The sequence below is a fragment of the Canis lupus genome, chromosome 38 (genome assembly GCF_048164855.1).
Source record: "Canis lupus baileyi chromosome 38, mCanLup2.hap1, whole genome shotgun sequence".
In the NCBI taxonomy this organism is placed as follows: Eukaryota; Metazoa; Chordata; class Mammalia; order Carnivora; family Canidae; genus Canis; species Canis lupus.
In genome coordinates, this window is record NC_132875.1 from 12,813,134 (window position 1) to 12,825,765 (window position 12,632).

Consider the following 12,632-nt stretch of genomic DNA (forward strand, 5'->3'; position numbering starts at 1 on the left):
GTCCCAGCTCCACCACCATAAAGCCAGATACAGAAGGAAAGCTTTATTGCTCAGAGACAACAACTTAATAATGGGCACATTTTTCTTGTTAACCAGGTTTCAGAGAATTTTGGTCTGTACTTGTCAACCAGTCTGTCATCCCGTCATTGCTTACACAGTATTTATTGTTGATTATAGTGTGTCATGCTTCCCTAGGGGCTGAGAATATATAGGTAAGTAAGAGAGAGTCTTCACCTTCAAGGGGCTTGTGGTATGGTATAGGAGATAGAAAAGAAAGAAAATATATTACGATAGAGTGTGACAAGTGAATCAATAGAAAAAAAGACAGCACATAGAAGACCGATCAAAGTCATGGAAGCATGAACCATCATGGAACAGAAGGGAACTATAGGCAAGCATTTGATTATGACTGGAATGTAAAATGGAATAGATATCGGGAACGTGACGCTGGAGTGGTAAGCATAGGCTAGTTGCACGGCAAATCACTACCATTTTAAATGGGATTAAGTCTTAACATTTTTGGTTTATCTTTGACATCTCCTCCGCCAACATCACAGTATCTACTCATTCCACGAAGCTGGGTGGTTCAACCTGCACGTGGCATTTTGTGAATCACCTGTGTTTGCATTTCCTCTACCACCAACTGTAGTTCAGGATGTATCTTTATTCTTACGTGGTCTGTTGAGATGACCTCTTGACTGTGTGACTGACTACCTGTTGTCATTCCCATTCCAGGCAGCCTTTATATGACTGCTGGATTTGTCTTCCTAAATGCAGCTTTGGGTGCCATTTCTATGATAACTTTGTATCATGTGTTACATTTAACCCAGTGACTTTCACATGCATAATTTGATATAATTTTTTCAAAAATGCTGGGACATTATACCCTATAAGGTTATTAACTCCAATTTACAAAGTGAAATGGAAACTAGAGAACACAGATGAGTTTTGTCCAAGGTCATCTAATCAGGTGGTTGTAGGCCTAGACCTACAACCTATCTCCTTGGACTACAGGTATTTTGGGTTTTATATTTAAATTAGTATCCTTATTATTCTTCATAAGGTGAAGGTGGCAGTTTCATAATCTGAAATTGCTAGGGGAAATGAACTGAGTTATTGGATTTTGCTCTGATTGTTTCTGAAGACAAGTGCCGAGAATTGTTGCAGGGAATAAAGGGGTAGGGAGATTTTTTAAGGTTATACTACAGTAAGAAAACATGAATATGAATCTCTTTTTATGGTTCCTAGGTTTAATACTTATCTTTGTTTTCTTCTTAGTGTTAAGCAACATTAAATTAACTCTAGTTGGAAAGGGGCATTATCAAAGTATCTCCCAGATGAGTTTAAGCATAGAATAATCATTTAGCTATTCAGAGAGAACTGACAATGTGGTTTCCCTAAACACAGACTGTTCAGGAGGCAGCGCTTCCAGTTAAATGAACAGTTGAAGCCTAAATCTTAAATAAATTAGGAATAAGTGTGATCTACTTAAACTCTTCAGTTCAAAGTTTATTCAGACCTAAAGATATTCTATTTTTAACATCATAGATGGAGCATTCATCTCAACATAATATTAATTTATTGAGTATTCAATGGTGGCAATAAATACTTAACCAGCCTGCATCCTTTAATTGTTTTGGTAGAGAAACTTTGAAGCTGACATAGTATTGCACAGATTTTTAAAATGCATGCTTTCGGGCAATTTTTAAAAGAATGTCACAACCACGGCTACCCCTCAATGTGGGAATTCAGGAGAGTTTAATAAAAATTAATTGAATTTTCATAGAAAGGTCGAAGCCAGACAAAACAGACAATTTTATTTCCCCATAGAAGTTTTTGTTTGTTTGCTGTATTATGTTCCTTGCAAATACCTTTTAAAAACTCACTGAGAGGAGTCCTTGGCTGTGAGCCCTGTGGTCCTCATTAGAATGGATCCCTCCCAATGACACACCTGGTACCTCGTATCTGCAGCAAGCACAAAGGCCAAACCCTGCAAACCTACACTGAGTGCAGAATCTGGCCCACGCATGGTAGCAAGGAATAATGAGGTGGGTTGCCGAAACGTAATTGCAGGTCACCGAGAGGTATCTATGAAGCCTCTATAGTCTCCAGCAGGAGGTTTGTCATTGCTCATGCTTAGGTCATTGTGATTTATCAACTTGAGGATCATCAAATTCCCAAAGCCAAAGATTTTAAATACCCTGCCTTTTTTATGAGAGGTACTGTCATTTACTTTGCCTTAATAACCCTTTCCATTTTGATGGTTAATCTCATATGGCAGCATGTGACTATCCTGGCATCTGAAGAGTATGTTCATTAAATACTCCTAACGGCCTGGAAAATACCGCTTTATCCATCAGTGTCTCTCAAGCACAGAGGAGAAGCTAAATAGGAGAGGGTCATCTCTTGAGTACATTCTTCCCCAACATAGAATACTACTCTAGTATATAAAAAGAGTTCATAGAAATGAGGCAAAAATGCAGAAAAGCCATGGAATTACATGTCTTTTGGCCATTTGTTCAAATAGTTACTGAATTTACTGGCCTCAGATGCTGGGAATATAGAAATAGACCAACCACGATTCCTCAGGAACTCCCCCTTCTGGTCAGGTCTTCATCTTATCAGATTTTTTTTTTTAGTTTTTTTAATTTTTTTATTTTTTGCATCATGGTTTTATATCCAGATGAGCAAATAACTGTTCCAAGTGAAACAGCAAGTATTTGGGGCCGTACTAACAACTGACAATTCTATCTCTCTTGCTCAAATGCTTAATGCTCTATATATTGAGTACCAAAAGAGCATGTGTGGGCCTTAGTTTTTATATCAGTCAAATCTACAGATAAGACTAAACAATCCTTTTCTCAGGTATTTGAAAGAATTTTTTTAGCATACTCTGCATTTTACTAGGTCTTGGAGAACACATCTAAAAGGAATTTGACTTTTGCTTTTTAAGATGTCTAGAGCAAATTCATATTATATAATTTATCAGGGTTTTTTTCATTAATTTGCATTTAGCTCTATCTTCTCCATTCAGCCATGAGTTCCTTTAGAGAAGGAATGTGTACCTCTGCTCCTAGTATAATGCGAAGTGCTTATTAAGTGCTCGATAAAGGTATATTGATGAATACAAGAAAGAATGGCCCTTACTTGGAAGGGTTATAGCTTAATTAAAGAAGAGAAAATTCAGAGGATGAGAAAATGCATGACTTGCAGGATGTGAATTTAAAACATTTTTTAAATATCCTGGAAGCAGAGGCAAAATGACATTGTGTAAGGTAAAAGAGAATAAGAACCATGGGCTTCGCGTCATCATTCCTCACCCTTCAGTATGCTAGTCAGGGCTTTATCGCACAAAGATCTTGTGGTTCCAGGAGCAGTGAGAGGGTCAGCCTCAATGTGCAAACATTTTGCAAGACTCTGCATTCATTTCCTACTGTCCTGTTGACCAGTGAGAATCATATGGCCAAGTTCAGAGTGAATATGGGAGCACATTAGCAATAGACATGGATAGAGGGAGACAAATTGGAATACTTACTACAATCCATCTACCCTAGAACAGTAAGAATTCCCAATAATATCAACTTCCAATAATTCTGTATAGTGTAATTTCCAGTTGTGCAAAAAATAAAATTGTGCAATGTAATGCATGTGCACATGTATACACTTGCATGCATATTCATAAACATAGAAAGATCCAGAAATATTTTTAAATGTGGTAATAGTGCTCACATATGTGCTTCTGATTTTTTAAAGTTTTTAAATAATGTGTGTGTTTCTGCATATTGCATGTGCAATTTTGTTAAGGAAAAACTTCTAAGGTATACAATAAAATGTAATTATGGGTGGTGTTGCACTGTCTAAATGTTTTTATTTCTACTGTGGTTTCCATGTCTTCTATGAAATATGAACATTCTTTATGATTAGCTAAATATATATAAAACCAAATATATATAAATATATAAATATATTTATATATAATATATATATATAATATATACATATATATATAAAACCTACTCTTAAAAAAATGATACTGAGTCAGGATCTCTCATGTACTCTTCTCTCTGGTCTTATTATGACAACAGAAAGGGACAGCTGAATTGATAACAAATTTTCCCGAAAAGCAATTTCTTATGTGCAAACCTTCTTTTGAAGTGTGCAGCTGTCCCTGATTGCCTTCCTGGTTTCCTTTCAGGCGTCCTGCTGGCATTGAAGAGGAGTCCCTTTTGTTTGTCTGGTCGGAAGGAGCCCTTGAATTCACAGATGCCTCAGATACTCTGATACCATTCACGCTCTATGAATACCGGGTGAGAGCCCACAACTCCAGAGGCTCAGTGGAGAGTCTGTGGTCATCAGCAAGGACCCTGGAAGCCCCACCTCAAGATTTGCCAGCACCTTGGGTGCAAGCCACCAGTGCTCATTCAGTTCTGCTGAACTGGACAAAGCCAGAATCTCCCAATGGCATTATCTCCCAGTACCACGTGGTCTACCGAGAGAGACCAGATGATTCAACAGTTAACATCTCTACTGTGCACGCTTTCACCGTGATGGTAAGAACTTAGAAAAAAAGAATAGCAGACACCTAGATTATCTGGTTAATATGTTGACATGGATTTTTTTTTTTATCCAGCTTATCGTTATTCTTCAGTTACAGTTTAAATATATTAAAATATTTCACATGTGAAAAAGAGGAATGTACTCATGGGGAAGATGCTGAACTGAGTATAAGAGATATTGGAGACTAGTTTGCAGGCCACAATTAATTTGTATTACCTCAAGCAAGAAAGTGAATCTCTCTTTGCCTGATTTCTAAATCCATGAAATGGGGATACTAAATATGTCTCTGTATACCTCATGGGGATGAAGCACAGATAAAATTAGACAGATATAGATGCAGATTCAGATGTAGATACAGATACAGATATAGATACAGACTCAGATCAGATATAGATAGATGTGGTATTATTGGCTTTTTGAGAAAAAAGAAAGTTAAACTTCTAGATCTATCTGGATAATATGTAGATACCACATGCACTATAACTTAGTAGTGATTTTTCTGGGCTGATCAGCTCTGACCCATAACACAATTTAACTGAGTTCACTTAGTATCTTCTGAGAACTTTCTTTATACCTGGCATAGCCTGATGTTCTATAGGAGATATATGGAAACAGGGTGATTCTTCTATCAGGGAGCTTTCTCTTTTATAATACTGCAAACATGAGAATACATTTCTATGTTGCCAATCTAGGCATGCCAATATACCTGAAGTTTATCCTACAGAGTATAGCATTTATCAAAATATCTAAATAATACTTGGCAAAAATACTTTAGTGAAAATCCAAAAGAATGATTGCAAATGAATAGTTTAAAGTAGAGTATTTTCTCCCTATCCTTATGTTCAATTTTTTTCACATGACTAAAAAATAAGCAGTCTGTGAATTAAGGAGATATTATTAAATAAACTTTTATTTTATTTAGAATTCAAAATTGGTATATTTTTATGTGACATTTACTTATCTTTAATTATCTTTCATATTACATCTTCCTAGAGCCTTCACTAAAAGCATTAGAAGCAGTGCTCTTAAGACTGGATCTTTTTTAGTTGATATGTGATCCGTGGAGAAATCTATGACTTCTCACCATATCCTTGGAATTCTTGTTCTAAACTTCACCTGAAAGCAAAATACTGAAAAATAAACTAAAAAATGCTGAAAAACCTTTGACAAGAGCATTCTAAATGAGATACTTTAATTTAAATATATTTTTATTGAAGGCACCAATACTGCAAGAATTAAGCCTCTGATTTCACAGTATGACTTTCAGAGACCTGAGCCTAAACATCTAACCTCCCAAAACAATTCTATTGGAATTCCCTTGTGGAATACCCTCCAAATCATTCCTTCATCTCACAATGAAAGATTTAAAGTATACAATGAACTATGTCCTATATTTAATCCACCAGGTTCTGTTTTTATCACACTAAAAAAGTTCCTGAAAAAGAGGAAGACCTATGGCCCCAAGCTTTTCACATCACATAGCCCTTGGTACAAGGGTCCTGGCAACATAGCTTCCACCTGGCAGCCCAGTGTTTCTGTGCTCTTCCATTTTCTGAAGAGTAAGCCCTGTGTAATGCTAAAGAGAATGATCAGGAAAGAGTAATATTTCTGCAACCTATTTTTTAATGTTTGAATCTGTGTGCATGTTCAAAGTACCCCCATCTCCAAACCTGGATCTCTGGCCTAGAGAATCCCAAGAAAAGATTTCATTAGTCATGAGGAAAGTCCCCATTTGAGGTTTTTAAGCAATCAAGGACTTCTGTAGAGCAGTCGGGGCAGTGTTCAGACATGGTTAGTGGGCCAGATTTCCAAGGTGGTCTCCTGCCCTCGTGGTCTCCTGACTCTTTATGGGCTGCCAGCTTTGAAAGAAAGAATCAGAAAAAACAAACCATTGTCTTTGAGTTTCATACATTTCTATGTCCCAAGAGAATGTGTTCGAGCCTTTTTTTTTTAAGATATTGAAGAAAAGGGTACTACCATTTAATTCCAATTTCTCACCATCAGAGAAGGATGTTTCTTTTATCCTACCCAAATCCTTCCTCTTGTCACTTAAGTACATCCCTTCCTGTTCAGAACAGCATGACTTCTCTAAACCAGAGCAATGAACCTTCAGGGTCGAGAACAGATTATTGACAATTCAATCCAATTTGGCAAATAGTCATTGAGCACTATATTCAGTATGCCAATACTCAATACCACGGTCAACTGTGTTGTTGAAGGCTACCATGAGACTGGGCCCCTGGGCAGAGCAGAGACTGAGGGGAAGTTGAGTAATCAAGTCTGAGGCACAGATTATTACTGCGGAGCATTTCAGATTTCTGAGTTTCTTTGCTTCTGAGTTTCTGCTGCTCATGTTCTAATGATTCCCTTTTAAATCTCTCTCTCTCTCTCTCTCTCTCTCTCTTTCTCTCTGTCTTCCTGGCTCTACTTAGTATTTCTCTAACTCCTTATATGAGCTAAACATCTTTACTGTCATTTTCCATGTCTGTGTTTGCCCTAGGAAATGTTGCAAGTTTTTGTTTCACTGACCACTTTGGCTAAAATTCTCCAGGGCAAAGGAACTACATTTTCAATTAATTGGTGAGGCTCAGAATCCATCCCTACAATTGAAAGATTACAATTTAATCCACAGACTTGCAAGAGGTATCACTAAATAGTCTCATTTAGTCTCCTGTTTATTGGGATCCTATCTCTGCATGAGGGGCCACCAATAAATTGCCTGCAGTGTAGTGCCATCCCTGGCTTGTCCCAACGTCCCCCCAGAGTTGTTTATAGACAGGTGGACGTTGCTGGGAGAGCCACATAAAACAGGTGCAATGGATGCATGAATCCTCTTGATGGTGGCAATGGATGGAGAAATGGCAATGGGGGCCCTCCATGGGGGTGGAGAGCATATGTGTTGGCAGGAGCAGCAGCAGCAGCAGTAGAGGCAGCAGGAGAGAAGAAATGGAAAGAGCGTGGGTTTTAATGTATCACCAGCTTCTCTCCCAACCTCATGAAAAGTTTCATCTCCCTTTGGGCCCAAGTAGGTTCTTCGAAGGGGAAGAGAGAGATATCTAGATTCCTAGGGTCTCTTCAGACCAATACTCTCCACTCCTGAAAACAAGCTTTAAGTAGAAGTCCTTAAACTCCCTTCCCAATTAGCTCTGTGATGAATTGTGCAGTGTCAGGAGAGAAACTGTATTTAGCCTTGCTTGGCATGCAAGAGTTCCATGGTGGTATTTACAGGGAACGCTCCTGGCGAGGTTGGCGATACTGCTGCCACCATTCAGATTTGTTTGCTTTTCCTCACTGGCACCTGCCATCGCACTGGCAGAAATAACTTGGGATTTAAAGGCAAAGGTGGTTTACCTGTTAGTCTGTGCTCTCAGTATATCCCTGCTTACCCCGCAGGGTTATGAAACATCAAGCCCAGATCATACCTTTGCCCAGTACCCTGAAAGATAGATGGTACTTCACTCTCTGTGTAGAATCAAGCATACGGTGCTGAGGGGTAAGCAAATTAGATGGGTCACTAAAAGTTGGCTTCCAATATGGAAATAAAATCCAGACCTACAAACTCTAGTTTCTAGATTTTCATTGCCAAACTTCCTTGCCCAAAGTCAAGGAAGAAGTATTCAAAATTTTCTCTTGTGGTTGTCTCAAAGCTCTTTACCGTTAAGCAGATAAGTGGGGGGAAGGAGATGCTTGCTTCATAATTGCCATATGATGGAGAGTTTGTGAGTAAATTGATTAATTGGCTTTTAATCCCATGTATTTTTGGCTTAGTGTAATGTAAAATATCATTGCTTCTTACATATGATCTTAATTAATTGTAGCTCTTAAAATCTGATGTTTCTTAGCCTTTTCTCCCCTTATTTATAACACAATAGAAATGCTCTAGGAGATCTACATATCTAGAAGGACTCCTTTGGTGACTATCTTTCCAAAATGAAGAAAAATTTGGTAATAAAAACAATTACTGTACTTTTTATATCAGTTTTATGAGCTGAGATGTTCACATTTTATAATGTAACTGTATTATTCATTCATTACATAAAATTATAAAGTAGGGGTGGGTAAATGTCACACAAAACAATGAGCACTTACTAGTGTGACCCATTTTGTTGTGTTCTAATGATGTCTTTGGTCTGGCATTAACTTTTCATTTATGAGCCTTGTGTTACCTTTATCCCATTTTTCTAACAATACAATACCAATCACAGGTATATATCAGGGATCTGCTTTGTGCTCAATATTACGGGACACGCAAACCACTTAAGTCTTCTTCAGCTTCATATAAGTACTTCTTAGAGCTTTATTTTTCTCTAACCACTTTATTCCAACAAGCTTCCTCCAGAACTCCCTTGCTCAATCATCACTACTTTTCAGGATGAGTCCTATGGTTTTCCAGTCACATTCAGTGAGAAGGCCAGTGTTGATAATCAGGACTCATTTCAGGTGTTAAGAAAAAAAAAATCTATTCTGAAGCCTGACTGTGTTGAGATCTGCAGTAGAAAAGAAAGGACATGTTTATTTTGTTTATTTTCTTCCCTCTTCTTGAGTTCCCTCTTCTCTTGCTAATGTCCCCAAGAGTGTGGGAGAAAAGAGAGAATCAGACAAAAGGGAGCAGAGCCTTACTCATGAATCTTGTTCTTCTCCATCTGCCACTGTTTCCTGTGGGGTTATATGGAGATCTGGCATGGGAAACTCCATGATTCACCTTCTCTGATGCAGGCAACATACTCTCTGGCTACTTTCTTGCACCATAACTGCCCCCAGAGATTCACCCCACAGCCTCTTTTACATTGTGGTTCCCATCTCCTGAGCAGTCAGCTGATACTAGGCCCATCACATTAAAACAAACAAACATACAAACAAACTCATCCTTTTCTTGGCATCCTCCAAGCCTGGGGAAAACTCATTCTGCCAAATAGGGAAAGTACAGTTCATCCAACCCCATCTTCTATACTTGACCTGCCATGCTGGGTGAGACTCAGCCAGCCTCACAACCTCAGAATTCATTGAATACGAAGCAGGAAACAGCTTCTGTGTTAAGCCATGATCCCCAAATCCTGGCATCCCATAGGAATCTCAGAAGATGCTTCTCCACACTAGTGGCTGCATCAAAATCATCCTGAGTCTCTTCCGCTCTGTAGTAAGCCTCATGAAAAGAGAAGATTGTCCATCTCCCCTTTCTTGCAGACACCCTCAATTCCTTCAAGTTGTTCTCTTGGATATCCCTCATATGCCTTGAGAGAGGGGTGTGGCCTATCCCCATTCCTTCTTCCCATGTAGTAAGGAAATAACCCGGGGATGCTTCTCTACTGAATTTCCTTCTTCAACTTGCTGGTCATGAACCTGGATCTTCTCTTATAGAATTTGTTTTATATAGATCTTCAGTGGAAGGTGGGCTTGATTGAAGATGTGAGGCTGATTGTCTTTCCGTAAGTCCTGCAGAGGTATGTCCAGCAGTTCCAGTAGAGTTCTGTATCGCCTATTTTTTCTAAGCTGTACTTATTATTCCCTAACACACCCTGTTACATAACTAAAGGGATCCATCCTCTTTCTGGTTGCTCAAGCCAGATAATCTTTGAGTTCTCCCCCTTCCTTACTTCTGTGTCCAATTTTCACTAAATCCTACTGATACTACTTCTAAAGTATATCTTGCATCCTTCTGCTTGCAGACCACATTTCTTCACGCACATTCTTCCTCCTCAAATGATCATCTTACACTTCAAATAGATCTGTCCTCCTCCTTAATCATCAGATTTGAACTAAAATGTTACTTAACTCGCAAGGCTGTTGCAAGGGCTAGCTAAATTAATGCACATGCAGAGTACTTTAGCAACTGTAAATGGCAATGTAGATAGGATGTAAAACTTGAGAAGTCCTACTTTTAGGATGAACAGAAGCGGGAAGAAATGAAACAGAAGTAGGAAAAGTTTTGATTCGTATAAAGCCACTGTACTACTTTGGTCATAAATGAAAAACTTTGTGTTTTACATATTTTAAGTATTCCTCACTTGCAACAAAATTCAGAGCTTGCAAATTTAAGTGTTTCTTAATTTACTTCCAGGTAATGTCTCAAGGATTAGATTGGTCTCTATTTCTTGTCTAAGTCACCTGGAGCAAGAGCATGCTTTTTATGTCTCTAAGGTTTGGCACTGACCCATTTCTCCTTCTACCATAATATCTCAGTCTTGTCCCTCTAAGAATCCTCATTAGATTCCCTCTCTAGATGCAGTTTTATTTACCTACCATGTTGCTCAATGGACCCTGCCCATTCCTGATCTGGAATCCTGTCAGCAAAACATGAGGTCTTTTGATAACAGACACACACACACATGCAAACACATTTCACACGTCCCACAGACTCAAACTGGCATCAGCCTACTTGACCTGTGCCAAAGAGCAGGCTATCAGTATATGAGGGGCAGTTGGTGAGGAGGCCATTCACCCTTTCATTCCAGTATGTTGTTCGTTTTCATCTTTAACTGAAGGGTAAAGACACCTAAGAATTCCACAGAACCTTGTTAAATACATATATGAAAAGTTAAATGAACTTGTCCACACCGTAACAGGCCCAGGCCATAAATTCAGGATATATGCCATTTAGCAGAGACAGCAAGCTGTAAATGGCAGTGAAGGGCAGGAGTTAATTGAACTACTGTGCTCTTGTCACAAGTGGGAAGTAGCCACTACCTGGGACAAGATGGCTTCCCCTCAAGTACCCTATTACGGCCAAGAGATCATATCCTGAGCTCTGCAAGGGCTTATGGGTGAGGGGGAAATCATACACAGATGACCAATTTTTTTATGGTTCACAGCCGATCAAAGTGAAATTCAGCAGCTGTTCAGGACAAGTGACCACTGTAACGGCTGTAATATAACCTACTAAATAGAGAGGGAATTGCATTAGAGCAAGAGGTTAGCCGTGATTATCGGCAGGTGAGTGCTTTATTGAAGTTGAAAGACCATTAACATTGATAGAGTAATTATTTCAACTTGAAAGTAATTACCTTGATGGGTGATAACTTCTCTAGTGTTCCCAGATTTGATTGGGCCAAACAATTGTGAGCTCCTGAAGCCTAGAAAAATATTACAACAATACTGTGATTTTTAAATTACTGAAACCACTGTTGGAATATTTTAATTATGCCGAACAGTGAAAAGATTTTGCCTTATACCAGCTAGTGACCTCTCATGTAGAGAGAGACATTTGCTTTTTAATCCAAATGCAATGACCCACACCCACCACCTGTGAATACATATGTGATGGGTTTGCAAATGAATCTTTTTGTCTTGATATAATTTTTAAGGTGAAACATCTTGTTAGTGCTGTAGCCGGGTGTTAACTAAGCTCGAACTGCTGGCATTGTTGATCATGTCTATGACCCAGGAGGCCCCAGAACAGTGACAATCTTCTGTCTTTGTCACAGAGGGTTCAGGTTTGTATAAATTAAATATTTTGATGATGGCATGACAAAAGCTGAAAATTCTGGATGCCACGTACTGTGGATCCCAAATTTCAGATTTTATTTGGTCACACAATCACCTGTTTGAATATTTTTCTTGCTCGATGTGATGCAACTCCACTATAAATACACCGTTATCAGGGAGCTTTCTGTTTATCCACGCTGGACGTCAGCAAACAAAATGAAAATTGAAAATCTGTGCCCCTTGCTTCTCTGAAATCTCATGCATGTATGAAAATTATGAATTATTTGCAACTAAGGACCAAAGTACATAAAATTTCATGTGTGTGATCAAGACCAAGAAATATCATGTGACTCTTCCATTAATCAGTTATTCACATAATTCTCTTTTGAGAATCTGTTGTACCTAGAAGCTATAACCGATACAAAGAAAGAAATACTCTTCTCTCTGTGCCTCATGGTGTTCTTGAAGCAAATAGGAAAGAGATATATCATGATATCATAAGCAGTTATTTGGTCAGGCTTAGGCATTGATCGTACTTACAAATACTTCCAAGAACCCAAGAGGACCCTCGTTCATACCCCTGATTCCAAACTCAGCGCTCATCCTGCAGAACCACAAACCGCTGACTGAACAAACACAGCATCATGATTCTT

General features: G+C 38.6%; 1 protein-coding gene across 1 annotated transcript in view; it reads left to right on the forward strand.

Annotated features, from left to right (window-relative positions):
* USH2A (usherin) overlaps positions 1-12,632 on the forward strand; it is a 691,295-nt gene that overhangs the window by 588,309 nt on the left and 90,354 nt on the right. Inside the window, exon 60 of the mRNA XM_072814508.1 lies at positions 4,196-4,550. Coding sequence (XP_072670609.1) covers positions 4,196-4,550 — 355 coding nt within the window. The remainder of the gene's footprint in view (positions 1-4,195; positions 4,551-12,632) is intronic.